At 40.9% G+C, this 25,611-nt stretch overlaps 1 protein-coding gene across 3 annotated transcripts in view; it reads left to right on the top strand.

Annotated features, from left to right (window-relative positions):
* LOC128699751 (trichohyalin) overlaps nucleotides 1-25,611 on the top strand; it is a 164,410-nt gene that overhangs the window by 30,278 nt on the left and 108,521 nt on the right. For 2 of the 3 annotated variants that reach the window (XM_070086600.1, XM_070086601.1), the window contains exon 2: nucleotides 20,089-20,194. In XM_070086600.1, the coding sequence (XP_069942701.1) occupies nucleotides 20,112-20,194 (83 nt within the window). In that variant the 5' untranslated portion in view covers nucleotides 20,089-20,111. Of the gene's footprint in view, nucleotides 1-19,190; nucleotides 19,390-19,753; nucleotides 19,827-20,088; nucleotides 20,195-25,611 lie in introns of those variants that run through there. The other variant, XM_070086599.1, reaches the window with a different exon arrangement.

Genomic DNA, 25,611 nt, shown 5'->3' on the forward strand with positions numbered 1-25,611 from the left:
TTGCCTCCCTGTCAGATATTCTCTGATCCATTGCAGTGCCTTTCCTGTTATGTGTGCCTGGTCCTCTAGCTTTTGCAGTAACCTCTTGTGAGGAACTGTGTCGAAAGCCTTCTTGCAGTCCAAAAATACGCAGTCGATCCACCCCTCTCTCTCTTGTCTTACTTCTGTCACCTTGTCATAAAACTCTAGTAGGTTTGTGACACAGGATTTTCCTTCCCTGAAACCGTGCTGGTTGTCAATTATACACTTGTTTCTTTCCAGGTGCCCCACCACTCTCCTCCTGATGATCTTCTCCATGACCTTGCATACTATACACGTTAGTGATACAGGTCTGTAGTTTAGTGCCTCATGTCTGTCTCCCTTTTTAAAAATTGGGACTACATTTGCCATTTTCCATACCTCAGGGAGTTGCCCAGTTTCAAATGATGTGTTGAAGATCTTTGTTAATGGCTCACACAATATCTCTGCTCCCTCTTTAAGGACCCATGGAGAGATGTTGTCTGGTCCCACCGCCTTTGAGGTGTCAAGTTCGCATAGCAGCTTCTTCACCTCCTCCTTGGTTATATGTACCTCATCCAGCACTTGCTGGTGTGCCCCCCTGTTCTGATTTCTTGGAGTCCTACTGGTTTCCACTGTAAATACCTCTTTAAATCTTGTGTTGAGCTCCTGACATACCTCTCGGTCGTTTCTTGTGAATTCCCCATCACCCTTCCTCAGTCTGATTACCTGGTCCTTGACTGTTGTTTTCCTCCTGATGTGGCTGTACAACAGCTTCGGGTCAGTCTTTACTTTTGACGCTATGTCATTTTCATATTGTCTCTGAGCCTCCCTTCTTATCTGTGCATATTCGTTTCTGGCTCTTCGGCTGATTTCTTTATTTTCCTGAGTTCTCTGTCTTCTGTACCTTTTCCATTCTCTAGTACACCTAGTTTTTGCCTCCCTACACCTTTGGGTGAACCAAGGACTCGTTCTGTTCTTCCCATTATTTCTGTTTCCCTTGGGAACAAACCTCTCCTCTGCCTCCTTGCATTTTGTTGCTACATAGTCCATCATTTCTTGTACTGGTTTTCCTGTCAGTTCCCTCTCCCACTGAATGTCTTGAAGGAAGTTCCTCATGCCTGAGTAGTTCCCCCTTTTGTAGTTTGGTTTTTCCCAGCCTATTCCTGCTACTCTCTCCACTTGGAACTCAACTATGTAGTCGAAGCACAGAACCACATGATCACTAGCTCCCAGGGGCCTTTCATACATGATACCCTCGATGTCCGAACTACTCATGGGGAATACAAGGTCCAACCTTGCTGGTTCATCCTCTCCTCTCTCTCTGGTAGTGTCTCTAACATGTTGATGCATGAGGTTCTCCAGTACCACATCCATCATCTTGGCTCTCCATGTTTCGGGACCCCCATGGGGCTCCAGGTTTTCCCAGTCAATCTCCTTGTGATTGAAATCACCCATAACTAGTAACTTTGCTCCCCCCATGTGTGCTCTCCTGGCCACCTCGGCTAGTGTGTTGATCATTGCTCTGTTGCTCTCATCGTATTCTTCTCTTGGCCTCCTGCAGTTCTGTGGTGGGTTGTACATTACTGCAATTATCACCTTATGTCCCTCAGACTGGATTGTTCCTACTAAGTAGTCCCTTTCGCCCATGCCATCCATTCCTTCCATTTTCTCAAAACCCCACCGGTTTTTAATGAGCAGTGCAACTCCTCCTACCCCTCTCCTCCCTCTGTCTTTCCTGAAGATTTGATATCCGGATGGAAAGATTGAATCTGTTATTATTCTGGTGAGTTTTGTTTCTGTGAGTGCTATTATGTCTGGGGATGTCTCTTTGATTCTTTCGTGCCACTCCTCATACTTGTTTGTTATTCCATCTGCATTTGTATACCACACCTTCAACTTCTTTTCTAAGACTGTGGTCTGGGAAGTATATTGGGGTTGGGGAAGTGGGAGACCTGGTAAGGAACTATGGGTTGTTGCTGTGGGGGTGAAGTTTGTAATGTAGTGGGTGGGGGCATTGGATGTGTTTGTTTGTGTGTGTGTTTGTGTGTGTGTGTGTGTGTGTGTGTGTGTGTGTGTGTGTGTGTGTGTGTATGTGTGTGTGTGTGTGTGTGTGTGTGTGTGTGTGTGTTTGTGTTTGTTTGTGTGTGTGTGTGTTTGTGTTTGTTTGTGTGTGTGTTTGTGTGTGTGTGTGTGTTTGTGTTTGTTTGTGTGTGTGTGTGTGTGTGTGTGTGTGTATGTGTGTGAGTGAGTGTGTTTGTGTGTATGTGTGAGTGTGTGTGTGTGTGTGTGTGTGTGTGTGTGTGTGTGTGTGTGTGTGTGTGTGTGTGTTTGTGTTTGTGTGTGTGTGTGTTTGTGTTTGTTTGTGTGTGTGTTTGTGTGTGTGTGTGTGTGTTTGTGTTTGTGTGTGTGTGTGTGTGTGTGTGTGTGTGTGTGTGTGTGTGTGAGTGTGTGTGTTTGTGTGTAGTGTGTGTGTGTGTGTGTGTGTGTGTGTGTGTGTGTGTATAGTGTGTGCGTGTGTGTGTGTGTGTGTGTGTGTGTGTGTGTGTGTGTGTGTGTGTGTGTGTGTGTGTGTAGTGTGTGCGTGTGTGTGTGACAGCTGGTACTGAAGCAGCTGTCATGTGTTGTATCATTCTTCAAGTGTTAGGTTTCACATTCTCTAGTCGTATGATTGTGGAACAAATAGTAACAAAGAAGAAAGCGGTTGAACTGTCTTGTATTCCGTCGAGGGAGAGTGAAGATTCCCTCTTGGCTTCTTTTGTTTTATCAGCGCTGTACGACTGTTGTGGGTTTAGCGCTTAATTTTGAATATAATAAAAATAATCCCTTTGCTTCGAAGCTCCTTTAATATTTGACTCTTATTACGATGACTATGTTTCCATTAATTTATTAAAAAAAATATTTATCACATGTAAGAAAAAAAAATGACGTTGTGGAGAAATCTAAAACTCGAAATTCGGCATGACTAATATTTTTACAAGATATGTTTCAGTCATAGCCAGGAGTCGAACCCACACAAGATTTTAAAATATAGTGACCTTATCTACTCAGCCAAGAAACTCTGTAAGTCTGGGATGTTTTTAAGGCATCTCATGCTTGGTCAGGCCCTGGCATTACTTGCAACTTTCACACATCAAGGTTAATGTATATCGCCTACCTGGCCACATGCCATGGCCGCACCATGTTTATTATGGTGCAATGACTAGAAATTTGCCCCGAAGAATGCAAAAATTTCAGCCTTACAACCAAAGTCCCAATCCACTCCCATCTTCATTGTCCCAGCTCCACTTTATATAGATGGTACTCCATTCCTTAATCCTTGTGTCACCACTATATCCCTGTCACTAGATTCTCCTTACCCCACAGTCTGCCGCCCTCCACCTCCAACTACGACACCTCCTTCGCGATTCCTAGACTGTAAATAAATAAATCTCCATCTTGTATTCCCTCTTCATCTGTCTCCTTCTTACACATATGCCTCACTTATAGTATTATCATGAGATATGCCTTTATAATGTACTTCAGATATTTGTCTCCTGCAACGCCTCTGTGTTCTAGGTATCTTTGCACAAATTTATACTACTGTCTATAAACTCATTTGTTGAGTTCTAAGATAAAGCTTGTCTTATTTTCTTACCCATTTTCTTTAATATTTTCCTCCTGCCTCATTTTCTCGCTCCATCCGACCTCCTTACCTGTTTTTCAGAGCAGCAGCACATTGCTGACGTACTCAACTTTGTTTAATAATGTGAAAGCACAGTTTTTCCTCCTCTACCTACATAGTTCCTCCCACTCTTTCCCAACTTCCTCTCCCATCTTCATCATCCCAGCCTCCCTGCTGTGTCCCACTTCTATTCTTCTGTCTCCTCTTTCTTCACCAACTGGTAAGGCTCTATAAGTATTATCTCGCCTCGCTACCACCTCTCACGCTACAATTTTATCAGTATTTTACCCCCCGAGCTCCTTCCTGCTTAACCTAAATCTACACTATCTGCTGCCCTTCCTACCGACCCACCATCCACCCTCCCAATTCTTCCTGCCAGTATCTTCTCTCCCACCTTAAAACTACTTCTTCGAGGGTGATAGACTGATTATATCGTCGCTACATTCCTACTGCTTCCGCTGCCGCCTCTGTATTTGACTGATGGAGTTTACTTTGCAGGTGAAAAATTTCGTAATAAAGATACCTAAATATTGCACATGTGGCTTACTTATTCACATCCTGCTAGTTCAGTATACATCATTTAGCTTTATCTATCTACATCTTACTACTCGTCAGAGTATCTCTTTCCCCAAGCCCGGAAAAAACGTAACGAATTAGTTCGATATTTTTTCCTGATTTCCCAGGACTAGAAGCCTTATTCTGGGCGAAATGCCAGACAAAATGATAAAATTCTAGACCTGGGAAATGTTGAAGAGCCGAGTGAATGGCATGATGACACAATACAATGTGCTGTATCTCACTGTGAAAATTTAAGAAGTATTTGCCCAAGTCTCTCTACCTTCTCATTCCGTCCTCTTCACTCCTAACATTCACCCATCGCTTCTCTTCTCTCTTCTTTTATTAACCTACCCCTTCCCTTTCCTCTTCCTTTATTAATTTACTCATTCCCCTTCTCTCCCATAATATTCTCTGTCCCTCTCCCTCCTCTTGTTACAATGAAAGAGATACACTTATTCAAATCCAATATCTTGTGTGTATGGGAGAGGCCATCCTGATGGATGGTAAGTACCAAGTAGTAGTAACTCCTCCTCTGATGGAAGGAAACCTTTGAAGCTGCTGTAGCTGTTGGACCCTCAAGAGAATGCTTGATTATATCCTCGTTACTCTTCTAAAGACATGAAAATAGAGCTAACTTTCGTTCTCACTGTGTAACTATCTTGTAGAATAAGGAAGCAACACACTGCAGATGTATGCTCTCTCTCTCTCTCTCTCTCTCTCTCTCTCTCTCTCTCTCTCTCTCTCTCTCTCTCTCTCTCTCTCTCTCTCTCTCTCTCTCTCTCTCTCTCTTTCCCAGCACCTTCATTCTCTACTCTACCAGTGAATTCCCCTCATTCTCCAATTCCTCTTTCTGCCTGTCTCCTCACTCTACCTTTCTATAATGAGAATAAAATAAACATTTAAACCAGTCCCTGACACCTATCAGTCCTCATCCAACCTGCCTGTCCTTCCTACCTCCTGCCTGTCCTTCCTACCTCCTGCCTGTCCTTCCTACCTCCTGCCTTCCATTGCTCCTTCTGTTAAGAAGTAAAAATGCCTGTAAGAATAATATTAAGAATCTATTATAAAGATTATATTAATGAGAAAAGGATTTAAATTGAGAATAATTACACAAATAAGTCACACATAGGAGAAAGATACGTATGACGACGTTTCGGTCCGACTTGGATCATTAAACAGTTACAAGACGACGTTTCGGTCCGACTTGGACCATCAACTAGTCACAAGACGACGTTTCGGTCCGACTTGGATCATCAACTAGTCACAAGCTATGTTCGGGTTATTTGTGTATTGTTCCAGCCACGGTATTGTGCCATTTTGTTTCTTAAGAATAATTAAGCTGAACTCTGCAATCACAAGGTAATTAAGATAATTAGTCACTTGAATTCTACGAATTGGCGTCGGAGATGACGCTCGCAACCAAGACGACATTTTCAATCATGGCTGCCATAGACAAGTCTCTCAATAAGAGAATCAATTCATTGCGACTTTCTCTTCATAAATCAATGGTTTAGCGCTTCTTTTTGATTATAATAATAATAATAATCTTTATAAATCAAGAATGTATCAATGATTTACTAAGATCAACCACTGTTCCATCATCGTATAACTGAAGAGCCACCCTGACGGAACCATAGTCGTCCCCCAGGGTAAGGTTGCTCATACACAATGCCACCTTACCTACGATTTCTTCCGTTTACTCCATATCTTTGCTGTAAAAACGAAAGTTAAGCATTACTAATTAAATTTCTACTCAATAACCGTTATGATAATTTCCCTTACAGCGAACATCATGCATGTAATGAGATTTAACTTTCAAAATGTAACTAGTGTACCTGTATGAATCAAAATTAATGTCTAGTGGCTGTGGTGCAGATACGAAGGTAGGCTGGTTCAGGGTCACTCAGAATTATCCCTAACCTTCTCCTGGAGTATACCAGGAGGGTGTTCCAGGGGACAGCGCCCCCGCGGCCCGGTCCATGACCAGGCCTCGCGGTGGGTCGGGCCTGATCAACAGCAAGAATAGGATTAAGTAGGATTAGACACCTCAACTAGAGGTAAGTAATATAAAAACTGAAGCACAATTTAGAAAATATCAGAAAAGAAAGTAGAAGGATAGGATTGCATAGTGATAGTATAGGATAGTATAAGGATAGGATGGCAGAAGAAAAAACAAAGCTTGTGAGGTTGTACTCTTAGAGAAAAGGTTCTATGGGGTTGGTAACCTATGTTCTGGAGAGACTAAAACAAGAGAAGAAATGAAAAATAAGGGGGAAAGTAATTTTTAGAAAGCAGTGGGGGCTTCACGAGAAGGAACTTTCACTAAAGAGATAATTTCAATAAATATATAGGGAAAGTTTGTTAGTGTTGATCTCCAGCTCTTGAGGCCTCAGGTAGCATATTCTTCGCAGACCATTTTTCTCACTTTTGTCTTAACATGTGTTGTTGCTGTTGTTGTTGTTGCTGCTGCTGTTGTTATTACTACTGTTGTTGCTGCTATTGTTGCTGCTATTATTGCTGCTGCTGTTGTTGTTTTTGCTGTTGTTAATGTTGTTATTGCTGCTGCTGCTGTTGTTAATGTTGTTGTAGTTGCTGCTGCTGTTGTTAATGTTTTTGTTGTTGTTGTTGTTGCTGTTGCTGTTGCTATTGTTGCTGTTGTTGTCGCAGTTGTTGTCGTTAGTGTCCTTCATTTTCTTCTATATGCAAACTTTCAGTCTTTTCTTAATCTCTTCCCTTTCCTCTTCTCTTTTCTCTTCTTCTCCCTTCCTCTTTCCATTCTCTTCTTCACTCTCCTTGTTCCTCTTCTTAATATCCCCTCTCTCTCTCTCTCTCTCTCTCCCATTTTTTCATCATCCACGCTTTCATTCTTTTTCCCATTTCTTCTTCCTCTCCCATTCCATTTCTGTTATTCATTATTCTTCTGTCTCTTTCCCTTCTCACCTTCGCTGGCTCAGCTTAGCTGGTCCTGGGACTCCAGAAGTCGTCTACAATTCACTTTTTCTCCTGGCTTTCAAAGCAATAATTTATTAGCTTGGCAGGGAGAAGAGGGGAAATATATTTTTGAGTCATAGATTATATGATTTACGTGAGGTCTTGTAATTCACTCTCCATTTTGGGGAAGGAACGACAGAACTGTTTTGCTTTTTAAGAAATATGCGTGAATTTTCAGACTGAATCTCTTGTCTCTTTATCTCTGTCTCTCTGTCTGTCTGTCTGTTTTTTTTTTGTACAGGGTTTGACAAGGTTAGGTTAAGGATCCCTAGCTTTATTGATAAACTATTTACAGGTTAAGGATTTCTAACTTTATTGGCAAGCTAAGAGCTGTTACCTACATCAGCTCATTTGAAAGCATTTCTCTCTCTCTCTCTCTCTCTCTCTCTCTCTCTCTCTCTCTCTCTCTCTCTCTCTCTAACATTCCTCTTTCATCCGGGTCTGTTTACACTTGGACTGTCAATCAGTCAAAATCCCCTTCACCTTTAAATCAATAAACTGCCAGTGTTAGCATTAATATTTGGATCCTCAACTTTACTCAACCTCCCCCTTTCAACTATTCATATATTCCAATAGATCTGTCTACCTTTAAACAGACTTACCGTCAAATAGATTTTTTTTTTCAACAAGGCCGTCTCCCACCGAGGCAGGGTGACCCAAAAAAGAAAGAAAATCCCCAAAAAGAAAATACTTTCATCATCATTCAACACTTTCACCACACTCGCACATTATCACTGTTTTTGCAGAGGTGCTCAGAATACAACAGTTTAGAAGCATATACGTATAAAGATACACAACATATTCCTCCAAACTGCCAATATCCCAAACCCCTCCTTTAAAGTGCAGGCATTGTACTTCCCATTTCCAGGACTCAAGTCCGACTATATGAAAATAACCGGTTTCCCTGAATCCCTTCACTAAATATTACCCTGCTCACACTCCAACAGATCGTCAGGTCCCAAGTATCATTCGTCTCCATTCACTCCTATCTAACACGCTCATGCACGCTTGCTGGAAGTCCAAGCCCCTCGCCCACAAAACCTCCTTTACCCCCTCTTTCCAACCCTTTCGAGGACGACCCCTACCCCTCCTTCCTTCCCCCTATAGATTTATATGCTTTCCATGTCATTCTACTTTGATCCATTCTCTCTAAATGACCAAACCACCTCAACAACCCCTCTTCTGCCCTCTGACTAATGCTTTTATTAACTCCACACCTTCTCCTAATTTCCACACTCCGAATTTTCTGCATAATATTTACACCACACATTGCCCTTAGACAGGACATCTCCACTGCCTCCAACCGTCTCCTTGCTGCAGCATTTACCACCCAAGCTTCACATCCATATAAGAGTGTGGGTACTACTATACTTTCATACATTCCCTTCTTTGCCTCCATAGATAACGTTTTTTGACTCCACATATACCTCAACGCACCACTCACCTTTTTTCCCTCATCAATTCTATGATTAATCTCATCCTTCATAAATCCATCCGCCGACACGTCAACTCCCAAGTATCTGAAAACATTCACTTCTTCCATACTCCTCCTCCCCAATTAGATATCCAATTTTTCTTTATCTAAATCATTTGATACCCTCATCACCTTACTCTTTTCTATGTTCACTTTCAACTTTCTACCTTTACACACATTCTCAAACTCATCCACTAACCTTTAAACAGACTTACCGTCAAATAGATTTACCCCCTATAAATGAGTCGCTCCAAAATAGATCTATCTCTGAAATACATCAAGAGGTCGATGAATTTCCTCTTCAAATACATCTGCCTCTCAAATCGATCTACCCCTCAATAGATCTACCCTTCAAATAGATCTACCCCTCAATAAATCTACTCCTCAAACAGATCTACCCTTCAAATGGATCTACTTCTTAGACAGATCTACCCCTCAATAGATCTACTCCTCAAATAGATCTACCCCTCAATAGATCTACTCCTCAAATAGATCTACCCCTCAATAGATCTACTCCTCAAATAGATCTACTTCTCCAATACATTTTTCATCCCCAACACTTTCACCATCACAATTTCCAACGCTTAGCAACACCAACACTTCCCTTCACCACCATCAACACTCACCATTACCACCCACCACCAACACTCACGCCATCACCATCACCACCACCAACACTCACCTGTGCAGTCAGTCTTGGTGACAATATCCATGAAGACAAGCACCTAGGCCCCTGTGCTCCACTGTATATATATACATTTACTCTTGGCAGGCTTGTTACTGCATGTACACAGCGTTTATGTAAGTGCGTTCAGGTGTGACGCTGATGTTTGGCGTTCGCGCGCAGCGTTCATTTATGGCGTTCATTCTTGACATTCATCATTTCACTCGCGGATCAAAATCCAACACAAGTAAGTCATTGGTCAGTGTCGATGTGCCCCTCCACAGTGCCATTGACTACCCAAGTACCATCGACTGCCGGTACCACTGAACTGGTTATCTTGCGGCATTCCCGTGTTAGTAGTAGTAGTAGAAATGGTAATAGTGGTTACCAGTTAACAAAGGTGCCTGTCGGCATACACTTGACCTGTGGAGTGGTCAAATCATGATTGTTTTTAACGGAAAGAAAAGCAAATTGAGAAGAACCTGAAGGAAAAGGAGACTTGATGAGTCTAACTTTTGTCAACAAACAGACAAATGAGATGTAATGAGATCCTTCACTAACAACGTTTCGCCCACGCAGGATATTTTCAAGCCAATAATATTAGCCGTAGGATTTCATTAGAGCATGAACATTTATTGGACAAAGCTGAATAACGTAGAACAAATATAAGCTTCTTTTTGTTTTCAAAAGCTTAATTTTCTGCCTTATGCTTCAGGCTGTTTTAGCCCCTCTCCCATTATCATGGATTCTCAAGCTCTCTGTTGCTTTCTTCATCTTTCCCCCTCTCTACAGATGTTTCTCTTCTTCTCTTGATATCTGCGCTGCTCTCTGCCTCTCACGTATTACACTGTTATTCTCGTTCACCTCCTAGGTCACTTTCATTCCCTGATTTGAACGGTTCTCGCCATGCTGAAGGCGTGAACAATCCCGGGTTCTGTATATCTATAAAGATAGATGTCTGCCCACTTCCGGATTCTGTCTACACATTTCCGATTTGTGTCTATCCAGTTGCGGATTCATTCGTCTCACTGTCGGATTTCATCTATCCCCCGCCGAATTCTGTTTATTTATTTCAAGATTCTGCCTGTCCAATTTGTAGTTGATTATTTAAAGTACTCGAAATACGTCATACATTTCAGAATGTCTTTATATGCATTCTTCTATATATAATTTTTCTGCTGAGGTTTCCCCTAATTCTTTGAGTTAGTGATCCAGTATTTTCTGGGATTAGTTTTTGTCTACTGAATTTATCTTAGAGTGACAGCCAACTTTTCTTTCTTCTAGTTTCTAGAGGTCGTAATTTTAAAAATTCAAGACTGCAAAAAGTAAAAAATTTGCTAGATGTTATATATATATATATATATATATATATATATATATATATATATATATAAATATATATATATATATATATAATACACACACACACACACACGCACACACAAGCTGGGAGATATTTGGCACAGCAGTGGAGATCACACCACCACCGCCAGTGCCACTGCCACCACCATTACCAACATTGCCACTACCACCACTACCACCACCACCCCCACCACCACCACCACTATCAACATTGCCACTACCATCACCAGTAATACCACCATCACCAACCATTACTACCTCCACAAGAGTCACAACAACCATACCAGCAACAGTTTTGTTTTACCTTTGTTTATTTCAGGCGTTCAATTTATTTTAGATTATTGTGACTGAACATTCATGACACGCTGCTAAATTTTCTACTCTCCAGCCACCATTCCAAAAAAAAAAGAACAACTCTACTAATAATGTTTTGTTTGTTATTGCGAGTCAATCATCGAGCCGTGAATGTCTGGACTATCCTGGCTCTCTTCCACAAAACAAACACACACACACACACACACACACACACACACACACACACACACACACACACACACACACACACACATCCTATACACAACTCAGTTCGTTTCACTACAGAGAATCTCACTGTTTGGACTTGCGAAGAGAGAAAGGGCCAGAGAAAGAGCACACGCTAGGAGAACAGCAAATATCAGTGAGAGAAAAGCAATGGAGCGTTAAGAGCACATCATTCCCATTCCATGAGGTGTACATCAATCTTATCACATAACTCGAACAGCCTATGTGAGAATAGCAAATTTTACAACGGCATTGAAGAGCCTAAACAAAAAATGACATGCACAAAGAATGTCAGGCACTTTATAAGTGCGCAGTGCCAGTGTGCAGGCAACCACCTGCCAAGCACGTGTCTTGTTGCACGTTACCTTGTTGCAAATCTAAAGATCTGCAACAAGGTAACGTTGCAAATCTAATGATTTGCAACGTTGCCTTGTCACGTTCCTTGTCACGTTGCAAATCATTAGATTTGCAACGTGACAAGGAACTTATTATTTTGGGCTGAAGGAAGCGAAGCTGATGTCCTTAGATGAGACAGATAATGCAAAGATTTGGAATTATCAAGGCGATCAATGTTAGACTTTGAGAAATGAGAGGGACTAAGGATCAGGGGAGTGTAAACAGCGGGAGGAAGACCGAACCTCCACATCTTATACTGAATGATCATCCTTCCCCCACACGGGTTTAGAGATTCACAAAAATTAAAGCAAAACACTAAGGGATTGGGGGAACACAGGAAGTACATAAACAATAATGAGCCTTAGGAACGTTAAGAAATATCTGTATAGTTCCATAATGGCAGGAAATTTACATAAGACTGATGAGGATTTGGAAGCTAAATACCAAGTCAGCGATAGGAATGTTGAGGTCCACGAGGTCAGAAATAAGAACGATGAGGTCCACGAGGTCAGAAATAAGAACGATGAGGTCCACGAGGTCAGAAATAACAACGATGAGGTCCACGAGGTCAGAAATAACAACGATGAGGTCCACGAGGTCAGAAATAAGAACGATGAGGTCCACGAGGTCAGAAATAACAACGATGAGGTCCACGAGGTCAGAAATAACAACGATGAGGTCCACGAGGTCAGAAATAACAACGATGAGGTCCACGAGGTCAGAAATAAGAACGATGAGGTCCACGAGGTCAGAAATAACAACGATGAGGTCCACGAGGTCAGAAATAACAACGATGAGGTCCACGAGGTCAGAAATAACAACGATGAGGTCCACGAGGTCAGTAATTCTAGATAACATAGAGTAAAAGTTGCATCAGACTTACAAGCGCAATAAGATCGCGGGAAACAAGTGATAACTTAATAACAACAGTCACGAAAACAGTGTAATTCTAAGCGCCGTCTCGAGATATATCTACAATTTTTAACTGACAAATGTTTCGGCTAAAAAAAAAAATACTGGATTTTTCTCTTATATGTTAATGGTCGACGATATCGACAAGTAGATGAACTAGACAGGTTTGGCATCTTCATCTCCGCAACGTTTCGCCTGATCAGCAGGTGTTTGCAGTCGAATACAGAGGTGACTAATATACTGGAGGCAGTTGGGGACGAGACTGAGGTGTTCAGTCCCTCAACCGTGATAGAGAGGTTGTTCAATTCCATCTATGTGGTCTAACATCTACTAGATCTCTTCCCTTCCTTTGCTTCTAACAAAATTTTATTAGTTTTGCCGTCACATCTGCTAGATACATCACTGTTTTTTAAGAAATTTGTCTCATCTTCAAGCATTGTTTTGTGTTAGTTTACGACCGCACTTACGTCGTTAAGTCTGCAGTACTCCAGTACACCTCCAGTAAAAAGAACATTTTAATCCCTGATATAGGGGTCAAAGTTGATTCTTATCGTGTGCATTGGCGATAGGATCTTCATCCGAGAAATTAGAGCTGCCGTCCCTCTTCCTGGGGAATGATAAATAGGTTTACTGCCTCTATGTGAATATAATAATAATTAGCATATAACAGTACTATAATATTAATATCAGAAATGCAAATGATGGCATTGGTAAAAAAACGAGTTTAATACTAATGATACTATTACTACCAATGATAATAGCACATGTAATAAATGTGTTAAATTTTTTATTGATAATAATAATAATAATAATAATAATAATAATAATAATAATAATAATAATAATTACTATTATTATTCTTATTGTTATTATGATTATGATTATTCTTATTATTATTATTCTTATTATTATTATTATAGAGCAGCTTTTTTTTTTTTTTTTTTTTTTATTCGCCGGTATTCTCCCGGCCCGGGTCTTTTCCAAGTAGTGGTGACCCGGCCTTGGCTCCCTATCTGGAGAGTGTCTCGAGACTTAAGTCTCCCATGAGAGGAGGTACAAGTACCTCCTCAACTTTGGGACCAAGTGTCCCCAGGCCTAGCCACATTCCCCGCCCTCACGGGGCTCGTAGAGAGAAGCTAGGCCTCTGGTCTGCCATCTGCCCTGCCCCAAAGGGGCTCGTGGGGTGGCAGTCTTATGAGCTGCAGATGGTAGCAAGCTCAGGCCGTTTTTAGCAGCTTCTTGTTCTTCACATATGAGGAAGCAGCAGCAGCAGCAGCATCAGCAGCAGAAGCAGCATCAGCAGCATCAGCAGCAGCAGCAGCAGCAGCAGCAGCAGCAGCAGCATACACAAGACGCTTCAGCCTTCCAAGAGAGAAATCATCTGGTTGAATTTCTCTCGCTGTCAGTATACCTTCGTCAGGGAGTGACGTCGTGACAGTGACTTGGCGTCTGAGTAACGTCTTCTAGGGAAGCTTTCCATCTCCTTGAACACTGTTTTTGTAAATCTGCAGACGTTAGAAAGTGATTTGTGATTTCTCGCGGAGTCTGTTCCTGGTAGTCACTTGGGTGGAGCGGTACAACAATGGGTTGTGGGTCTTGGGTTGTGTATTAAAACACTAGGCCAGGAACTCTAGGTTTTATCTTCTAGTTCTTTATAGACGTTTCTCAATTGGTTGTTGTTGTACTGTTTTATTTCCATTCGTTTTAATATGTGTGTTGATCGTTTGAGTTGTCTTGTTTTTATATTTTGCTGAGTACTCAGATTTATTAAATTAACTATTGACGTTATTATATCTTATTGTTAACTATTGTGATTTACTGGAGGCAGTTCATGTTTTTCCTCATAAGCTTTAACTTTTACTCTGCTAGTTTTGTTGACGGGTTAGTTTTATGAAATGAGATAAATATGTGAGACAATCATGAAAACAGACGTAAGATGCAGCCTAAGCTTTTCTTGGGTTACGGTTCCGTTCTGTGTGTAGCTTTATCATGTACTAACTTGTTAAAGCTCTACACACAGATAACCTTGTCCCAATAAATGCTTGTTCTGTAACCTTTGTTTCCTTCTTCATTCATGTCCAGGTTACTGTTGTAAAGAGAACACACACACACACACACACACACACACACACACACACACACACACACACACACACACACACACACACACACACACACACACAGACACACACAGGGAGAGTGACCTAGTAGCGATCAGTGAAGAGGCGGGGCCAGGAGCTCGGACTCGACCCCCGCAACCTCAACTAGGTGAGTACAACTAGGTGAGTACACACACACACACACACACACACACACACACACACACACACACACACACACACACACACACACACACACACACACACAGACACACACACACACACAGACACACACACACAGACACACACACACAGACACACACACACAGATACACACACACAGACACACACACACAGACACACATATATATATATATATATATATATATATATATATATGTCGTGCCGATTAGGTAAAACTTGCTGAATAAGGCAAGCAAAAATTTGTGTATGTAATAATTTCGAAAAATTCACTCTGAACCAAACAAAAAAAAATATTTCATGTTTCTTAAGATTAAATTATTGCCAACTTATTTAAAATATATTTAGTTGGGTTAGGCTAAATTAAATTGCGTTTGTTATAATAAGGTTAGGTAAGTTTTCTAAGGTTCTTTCGGTACAAAATTATTAATTTATACATTAACATAAATGAAAAATATATATCTTTAAGCATATAAGAGAAAATTTGGGAAAGGATTTAATTTTAAATTGCTAATTGACCAATTTTACTATTCGGCACGATGTATATTTGTCGTGCCGAATATGTAAAACTGGTCAATTAGCAAGAACTCATTTAAAATTAAGTCCTTTCTAAAATTTTCTCTTATACGTTTAAAGATATATTTTTTCATTAATGTTAATGTAAAAAATTTTAATTTTGCACCAAAAGAATCTTAGAAAACTTACCTAACCTTATTATAACAAGTGCAATTTATTTTAGCCTAACCCAACTAAATATACTTTAGTTTTGCTTACAGTAATTTAATACTAAACAAACACAGTGAAATATATTTTTTTCGTTAGGTTCAGAATGATTTTGGCGAAATTATTGCATACACAAATTTTCAGGTGTCCTATATGGCAAGATGAACGTTGCTGTTTAAGTCAAGATCGCAAATTCTGTCTATTCGGCACGACATATATATATATATATATATATATATATATATATATATATATATATATATATATATATATATATATATATATATATATATATATATATATATATATATAAATATATATAATTTCCCAGGTAGGACTAAGGGATATCAAAGCTTGTATAGCAGATCCACATGACCAGGGGAGTCGGTGCCAGCCAAAACATGTGTTGATAGCACCCTGACATTCCTGGGAGAGGGGGGGTGTGGAGTGCCACCTACACTAGTCTTACACACTCATCCTTTTTCACTCACGAGTCACCACACGCTGACGTATTGCCCAGCCAGTAACGGATATGACACTTGTGGCAGCTGTTGGCATCTGTGTTGTGGCACCTGTCGGCACATGAGTGTTGATGCACCTGTTGGATGGGTGAGTTCGTGTTTTATAGCCTGAAGTAATGGCGCAAAGGCACACAAGGGTGTTGCCCGAATGGGTGCCCACAGGAAGGGGCAAGGGATATTTCCAACATCTCGCTCTTCACAACAAAAGTTTACACATGGCCTCACAAACACTGTCAAGATCGAGAATCAGAAAGTCCCACTACCGTGGCTGGATGACTTCACTCAAAATACGACGTTCCCGTCAACTCGCAACAGTTATGGCTTGACAGTAGTCAAGGGTGGACCGAAACGTCGTTGTAAGTTTTTACTCCTAAGTGCTGGGTTTTGGAGAAATGACAACTTTCCTATTTCAAGGTATCGTTGGCTGTCAATCTCGTCAGTAAGACAGATGCCGCTGTACAGATCGATCGACAATTAACTTTTAATCTGATAACTTTTCAAAGCGAATTTTCACGTCCAACGAAATCACACTTTGCTCTTCCTCCCTTCCTTTGAAAATACTTTCGCGGACACAAATGGTCGAAGGGATAAACATGTGCCGCGAGACGTAACACATTAGTGGCAAGCTGCTGCACATGCTGAGTGCTGGAACATTAATAAGTCTAGAACGAGGCATGAATAACAGAAAATATGGTCATGTCTTTAATGTTTTACATTTAGTGTTAGTCAACTGACACACGCTAATGTTTACGACACAACTGCAACACTGTGTCATCTATGTTTCAGAAATGTGTCGTTTACACATTAGACTTTTTCAGTCGACAACAAAGATGACATTAAGTGTTCTTTTTAGGAGCTAGATACCTAAGTGTCTTATTCATCAATTTATCGGTCAAGTATTCCAGTATTATAGTGGTGACACTCGCTTGGGTAAACTGACACTTGACGGGTGAACTGATACTTTCTGAGTAAATTTGACACTTCTGGAATTAGCTGACACTTCTGGTTGACTTAGACACCTGCTGGTGGGTGGAGAAGGTGTCATTTTCTGTGGTCCAGAATGCATTCTAAGTTGTCCTGACAATGTTCGTCTGTCCTCGCACATCTTAATTTGCCTACACGTTTTGGCTGAGCTCCTGTGTTGATAGATCCTCGTGAAGTCTCAGCCTTGGCCACACTTGCCAAAATAAGTTTTTGTCAATAATGTGAAAAATGAGTGATGGAGGAATTTAGAAACAATCACATGAATTTCTTTCAACAAGTGCATGTAATATATATTTTTTTACTTTTAGCCAATCAAAAAGAAAAAAATGCGATTAAAGCCTTTTAATATTATAAAAAGACCATTTGGATTCTCGCCAGATCTAATTCTTTATGTTGTATTTCGATGTAATATATAGGTCGTTGTCCCTTCATTCCAACGTAAAACTTACAAGTTCAGTTACATGCTTTAGTGTTAAGGAGAGAAAGAAAAGAGGAACTCGTTTTGACAAGAGGTTGTGCAAGCGTCCTGCAGAAATGGGTTCAAAAATACAAATGGTCGGAATCAAGAGGCTAGGAAATAAAATATAAATGTGAATTGCACCTCCGCAAACCGACGTTACTCGAGATAAATTTTCTGCATGGAAAAGATGTAACAGCAAGTCCTACCCCTTGGTGCACCCTGTCAACTTCCCTCTTGCTCAGACACCAGTTACTATGTACCTCACTATCAGTTGTTATGGATTACATTTTGGAGAAAAAAGGGAACATATAAATAATTACGAAGAAAAAATACTATGAGTATTGATAACGTGTTTTTAAATATATATTTGTAGAGAATTTCAAACATTAACCAGCTTCTATAACTATAAATAGATAATTGATAATTACAAACACACCCACACACACATACGCACAGCTTAGCAGTGAAGACCCAGGCACGCACAACAACAACAGCAACAACAATAATAACAGCAGCAGCAGCAAGAAAAAGTAGCAGCAACAGCAGTAAGAAGCAACAGCAGCAGCAGCAGCAGCAGACACCATGTCATCTCTCTGAGTCACTGATGCTGCTCCTGATGTTGATGTTACTGCAGCAGGCGTGTCTCGTGTCGCTGGGGACATTCTTGGCCCAGCTACAGAAGCAGAGAATTAGCGTACCTGCTTTAAGCTTGGCCTGGTAGCATCACCTTAAAGTTCTCTTGTTCTTGCGTAATTTCTTCAGCCTGGACCTGTTACCAACACTCTAACTCTCTCGCATGTTAATTAAGCGACCTGATCACTGGTAACAGGACTGAGATAAAATCCTCGTCTCAGTATTTTTCATTGTTTGCTATGAAGGTTTTACTTAAGATATTTTTGGCATAAGAGTTTATTACTGGACATTACTGACTCATTATAGGAGGTAAATCGATAATGAGAGAGAGAGAGAGAGAGAGAGAGAGAGAGAGAGAGAGAGAGAGAGAGAGAGTACGGCAGATTAGGCGAAAACGAAGATATATAGAATCATGACAAAATTATTTGCTCATGGATCATATAACACAGGGAAAGCATCCATGAACTGTTTCGTGAAGTACTCGAGCAGTGATGAACCACATCTTGTGAAGTACTCGAGCAGTAATGAACCACATCTTGTGAAGTACTCGAGCAGTGATGAACCACATCTTGTGAAGTACTCGAGCAGTGATGAACCACATCTTGTGAAGTACTCGAGCAGTGATGAACCACATCTTGTGAAGTACTCGAGCAGTGATGAACCACATCTTGTAAAGTACTCGAGCAGTGATGAATGACGTATCAGAGCGTTGTTATCGTAACTTTCGATACCGTCTACAGAAGATACATACTTTTACCAACGTGTGTAACTTGAGAAATTGGAGTCATGGGTTAATTGGTGGGAACTCGAGACAAAAAGAACGCAGAGCGCTATTAGCAAGTCTCTTGATCGCTTCTAAATTATGTCTGCAGCCGTGTGTTTCTCTAAAGCCCAAACGAGGTTGACTAGTGAGTAATACCGAAGCTTATTACGACTCGTCGTAATAAGCTTCGGTATTACATCCTCGTTTTCCTTCGTGCTGGAGGCGTAACTAGTGAGTTGACCAGACCAGGATGGTCCATCGATCATCCTGGTCTGGTCAACTGAAATGTTAATGTATCTAAGTGTAGAAAAGCCGAAAACGAAGAATGAAAAGGGCACAATACCTTCACTGGAACAATAGAGAATGAAAAGACACAGTATTGTGACTGGTGCAATACACAAATAACCCGCATATAGGAGAATGAAGCTTACGGTGGCTCGTGGCCCGGTAAGGGTCCGGGTTCGATTTCCGGCGAGGGTTGAAACATCCCTTACACATTTTGTCTATGTTCACCCATCAGTATAAAATGGATACCTGGGTGTTAGTCGACTGGTGTGGGCCGAATTCTGGGACAAAACTGACCTAATTTGCCCGAAATGCTCTGCATAACAAGCGGCTTTCTATGTAGTAGTATGTCATTGATGTCAGCTAGGACTGTATACCTTATACATGTACTTGAAGAAATAAAGATATTATTATTATGACGTCTCTGTAAGTTTGTCTCCTAAGTGTGGGTTATTTGTGTAAACTCCGAAAGTTTACTTAAACGCCTTTATCAGAGATTAAAGTATTCTCGATTGATAAAATCCAGTTTACCCCAAAACCGGTTGCAATTACAATTACCTCTAGTAATAGAAGCACCTACAGTAATGTAGACAGCAGCAGTAAGTTGACTTAAATTTGTGTTTACATGGCTCCTTGTTTACTCTCCATAATTTTTTATATCCTAATTTTTCATCTCTCAACACTGTGCAGTTCTCCTCACATAAAGTTTATATTTTTTTATAAGTTTATCATTGTGATTATATGCATCTGTGGTTCCTGTATAATTTATAGCATGATTTTTTTTTCACTCTGGTTTTTTTTTTATCTTAAAACAGGCCGTTAAATACACGTTTCATGTACTGATAGTGTTAATGTTTACAGCGGCGCGGCCCGGGTGTGTGAGGATGCCCAAGGTGAGCGATCCTTTATGTCCTCTGGGCTTCCACCCCCAGACCCGCTGGCCCAACAGGTGTAAACGCTGCTTCAGGTGAGTAACATGCATCTGTACTCTTATGATCACGTCACTTTTCATTCAGATAATTGTATCTCTGCCACCTCTCTCCCTCCCTGCCCCTCTTCAACGCTAGTCCCCTTCACGTGGTAATTTTTTTGGTTCCCAGTTGACGTGTGTGGTTACTTTCCTATGCTGAGCACCGTCTAAATAGTGGGATTTTTTACTCTTTCGCCTGAATTTTCTTAAATAGTTGTACTGACAGTGTTCTGGGGACTTGTGTATGGTGACTGTCGCAACACCAGAAGATAATTCGATCTTTTTATGACGGAAACATTACTGGAGGTTGCCTCAGATGCTGGAGCGATGAATGAACGTGTACCTACATTTTTTGTCATTTGTGGTATGCTCGCTCATGCCTCGCCCAAGGCCACCTGGCTTGTGGGAAATAGTGCCCCTTTCTGTACTCCTCGTCGCGTTCCACTGAATGCATCGCATATTTATGTATTCCAGTTGCTTAGGCAGTTCCAGATTACAATTTTGTAATCATGGGTTAAACCGGGACTTCATGGAAGCATTATGACCAGACTTTAATGTAAGCAATAACTTTTTTTTTTTTAACCTGCGTGAGGGCATTTTAACCTTTGGATAAAATTATTTAAGAGTGTACTCGTGTGATTTTTGTTTTACTTGGTAGGGGGAAGGTTAGTTATTGCTCTAGTTAAGGGTTAACTTGCATGCGAATGTAATTGTTTATATTACATAGAGCACTGAATGACCTTACAATACGAAAAATTTGTGAATGTTTAACACATTCACCCTCTCTCATGTGTACCCCACACGGTGTACCCCACACGGTGTACTCTCATACCTACATTCCACAACCTACACATTATACTCTGCATTCCATCTACATCCCACAACCTACACACTACCACTGTTCTCTGTGATTCCATTTGTACTCACTCTATGGTCATCTACACGCAAAGTCATGTATGTTTGTGAAGCCGAGAACGCTGCAGGGCAGACCAACATTCACTGTAAGAAAATATAAAAAAAAAATGTTTCAGATCATTGAATTAAGGTCCTGTGGGGAAAGTGAATCACTTTATTGCCTGTAACAAAAACAAGGGTTCACATTCTTGCAGATTCTTACCATGGTACTGGTTACAGTAGGTTACAGTAAGGTACAGTAGGTTACAGTAGGTTACAGTAGGCTACAACCAACTTAGGATCTTCTAAGAGGTACTTGTAAATAGAGGAACCATTAAGAAAGGGACTTCTTGGACAGAGTATTCTAGTGCGTATGTTTTTAGAACAGAAATTTCTAGGTCAAGACGTAAGATTGTCCCTTCTTGAACATAACATCTTAGGATAGAAATTTAAAAGTCAGATCCTTGATATTTATATTAATGATTATTTAACGTTGCGGAATTTGGTATTGGGAGAATGTGTAGTGCATCTTGGCTGAGTGCTAAGGTACGTACGTGAGTAAGGAGACAGTATTACAGGTTAAGGTGAATTTGTCGTCTGGGATGAGAGTTAGAGTACGGGGTGAGTGAGTGGGATGAGTGTAGTGTGTCTAGGATGATCTCAGCACCATTGAATGTGGTCACCATTACTCTTGCTCAAGTTGGCAAACTTTCCGTTTTGTGAACTGAAACCCTCTTTTAACCCCCCCCCCCTACCTCCTTAGCTTCATGGGCATCCTGCCCTTTTCCGGAACCTTTTCTACCCTCAAGGGACCTTCTTTCCATACCAAGGAAAGAATCTTTTATCCTTTCATGACTTTCTCTCTTACTATGACTGCCATATTTTTGTAGATTATTCACCATATCTCTCACCTCAGCCTTTTTCTTCATTTCGAGTTTCTCCTGTGTGGCAGTCAAGTACTTGTGACAATTTAACACTAGGTAGTTTCTCCCCTTCGCTTTTCTCTCTAACCTCTGCCAACCTCTCCTAGTTGTGAAAGACAAAATTTGTTTTATCTCTAAACCCCTGTGTTGCGTGGGACAGTCCCTATTCTCCAGGTACTTTTAAAAATTCTATAAATGTTTTCTACCTCCTTGTGCTCTATGCTTGTCATGTCTGAAACACTGGATAAGGACAACTATTCCCTTTAGTTGATGCAACATTTGCCGTCTCTCACTCGTTTGGTATCACTTGTGTATTTATCGTTTAGAAAATGTGTTATTAAATTAATGCTGATGATGAGATAATGATCATGCTGATCCCTTGTCCCGTAGTTCGATTGCTGGCACACTCGGCTCACACTCTGAGGTCCGGAGTTTGAATCTTCTCCGGTACGGCTGGAAAACATTAGGGACGTGTTTACAAAAGACACCTGCTGTTCCTGTCCCTGTTCACCTATTAGTTTAAAATGGGTACCTGGATGTTAGTCGACTGGTGTGGGTCTTATCCTGGGACAAAAGTGACCTAATTTGCCCGAAATGCTCAGCGTAACAAGCGGCTTTCTATATAGTAGTATATCATTGATGTCAGCTAGGTCTGTATACCTTGTACATGTAGTAAATAAAGATATTATTATATTGTTACAGATTGACTGTTGATATTGAGGTTGGTTCTGCTCGGCTGCTAGAAACCTCTTGTGATCAGTATATTTTCTCACTGGTAACTTTATCATTTTTAGTGCTCCGTTTTTTCCTTAGTCTGAGTTCTGATTCATTTACCCTCGTTTCTCTCCTGATACTATTTCCAAAGAATTGTTTGGTTTGGATTTTTGCACTAACTGCCATGTCAGTTTTTTAATTAAGATTCTCATTTTTTTTCCCTTATAAGATAATTATTCTTTGTTTTAGCATTTTCTTCATTTAATCTTTTTTTTTTCTTTTAACATTTTATACTTTTTTTTATTTTGCCTTGGGCTATCTTTGTAGTTCCATCTTTTGTCTCCTTTGAGGAGAATAACTCTGACAGCAGGTTCCTAGTATCATTAGGGTTTGTGGTGTCGTGTCATAGATGTCAGTCTTTTAGTGTATCCGTCATAGGAATTCTCTGATGACTTGTAATAATTCTGCTCTCCCATCTTCACCACTTTTATCCTTTACTTTTTTTTGAGTCTCCGTTTTTTCTATATTGGATCGTAATTAAGCAGTGATTACTAGCTCTTAGTTATTTTTCTCCTTTGCATTATTATTCTTTTCTTTTGCAAGAGTTGTTATACTCGGAATCCCATAATTACTATCTATATCCAAATTTTTTGTTTTGGTCGCCATTCCCATCCCCCTCCCCTCAGTCTTTCTATCCTTCCAAGCTGTTCCTACCATACTTCCAGTCTCTATACTTTTCTTCTATATTCCATATTTCTAGTCCATCCTCCCTGGTGGCTCCTAATCCTCAAGTGCTGTTATTCTCCTAGTCTGTGTATCCTTCATGATTCCTTCACTGCCTTTTCTACACCAGTCAACTGCGGCAAAATTTTCTCCATTTTATGGTCTTAAGGGATAAATAATTGTTCTCTGTTTCTTTCTCCCAATCAATCGTACCTGTCCGTAGCTGGCCAGCACCACGCCTGTCCACGGGTACTGACCAGCACCACGGCTGTCAAAGGATACTGGGCAGCACCACTGCCGCCACTGGGTACTGGCCAGCACCACTGCCGCCTCTGGTATTGGTGAGCACTACGGCCGCCGCTGGGTTCTGGCCAGCCTCACGGCCGCTCATGAGTTCTGGCCAGCACCACGGCCGGCCCTGGGTACTGCTCAGGTGCCACTTTTGAACCTTTTCCCTTTGATCTTTCTTTTCTTTAAACCTCTTTAGTCATTTACGTGGCCGAGTTTATTGACTTTGAGCTTGGCTCTTGGTCTCCTCTCTGAGGGAACATTGAATCATCCTGCTGTTGGTGATTATAATTTTTTCATTATTTAAACTCGCTTTCCGTTATCTGGTTTCTTAGTTCAGTCAAACTGTGTACAATTATATCGGTAGTCAGTCTGTCCTCGTCCTGAATTGTCAAATAATTTTTTTTAACACACCGGCTGTCTCCCAACGAGACAAGGTGACTCGAAAAGAAAAAAAAATATATAAATGTTTTCCTCCCTTTTACATGTGGTAATATATACAGGAGAAGAGGTTACTAGCCCCTTGCTCCCGGCATTTTAGTCGCCTTTTACGACACGCATGGCTTACGGAGGAAGAATTCTGCTCCACTTCCCCATGGAGATTGAAGGAATATAGATCAAGAACTATTAAAAATATAGAAGAAATGTTAGATGAGTGTGTGTGTGTGTGTGTCTGATGTGTATATATATATACATGTACCTGCATGTGTATTGTGACCTAAGTGTAAATAGAAGTAGCAAGATATACCTGCTATTTTTACGTGTTTGAGACAGAAAATTCACCAGCACTCCTACCATCAAGTAGGATAATTACAGGTTTCTCTTTCATTCTCGTTCAGAGGCGCTTATTCCTCTACGATACTTCCTGTGGCGTGATTTAGTCTTCATGATTATTTACATGAAAATACAAGAACAGAACTATAATTCAATTGTCTCATTTTCAGTTTATATATGTGTGTGTGTGTGTGTGTGTGTGATAGTTACCATTTGGTCCTAGGCACATGTCGATTAGACACTAGGCCTGTTGCATGTGCATGCGTGTGTGTGTGCGTGTGTGCGCGCGTGTGCGTGTGGTGTGTATGCGTGTGTGTGTACTCGCCTAATTGTAGCTGCAGGGGTTGACACGTGTGTGTATGTGTGTGCGTGTGTGTTTGGGTGTGCGTTTGTATGTGCGTTTGTGTGTGTGTGTGGCTTGTGTGTGGTTTGTGTGTGTGTGTGGATTACGTGTGTGTGGATTATGTGTGTGGTTTGTGTGTGTGTGTGTGTACTCACCTAGTTGAGGTTGCAGGGGTCGAGTCCGAGCTCCTGGCCCCGCCTCTTCACTGATCGCTACTAGGTCACTCTCCCTGAACCGTGAACTTTATCATACCTCTGCTTAAAGCTATGTATGGATCCTGCCTCCACTACATCGCTTCCCAAACTATTCCACTTACTGACTACTCTGTGGCTGAAGAAATACTTCCTAACATCCCTGTGATTCAACTGTGTCTTCAACTTCCAACTGTATCCACTTGTTACTGTGTCTAATCTCTGGAACATCCTGTCTTTGTCCACCTTGTCAATTCCTCCCAGTATTTTTTATGTCGTTCTCATGCCCCTCCCCCTATCTCTCCTGTCCTCCAGTGTCGTCAGGTTGATTTCCCTTAACCTCTCCTCGTAGGATATACCTCTTAGCTCTGTGTGTGTGTGGTTTGTGTGTGTGTGGTTTGTGTGTGTGTGGTTTGTGTGTGTGTGGTTTGTGTGTGTGTGGTTTGTGTGTGTGTGGTTTGTGTGTGTGTGGTTTGTGTGTGTGTGGTTTGTGTGTGTGTGGTTTGTGTGTGTGTGGTTTGTGTGTGCGTGGTTTGTGTGTGTGTGTGGTTTGTGTGTGTGTGT

Source organism: Cherax quadricarinatus, chromosome 19, assembly GCF_038502225.1.
Source record: "Cherax quadricarinatus isolate ZL_2023a chromosome 19, ASM3850222v1, whole genome shotgun sequence".
NCBI classification, from domain to species: domain Eukaryota; kingdom Metazoa; phylum Arthropoda; class Malacostraca; order Decapoda; family Parastacidae; genus Cherax; species Cherax quadricarinatus.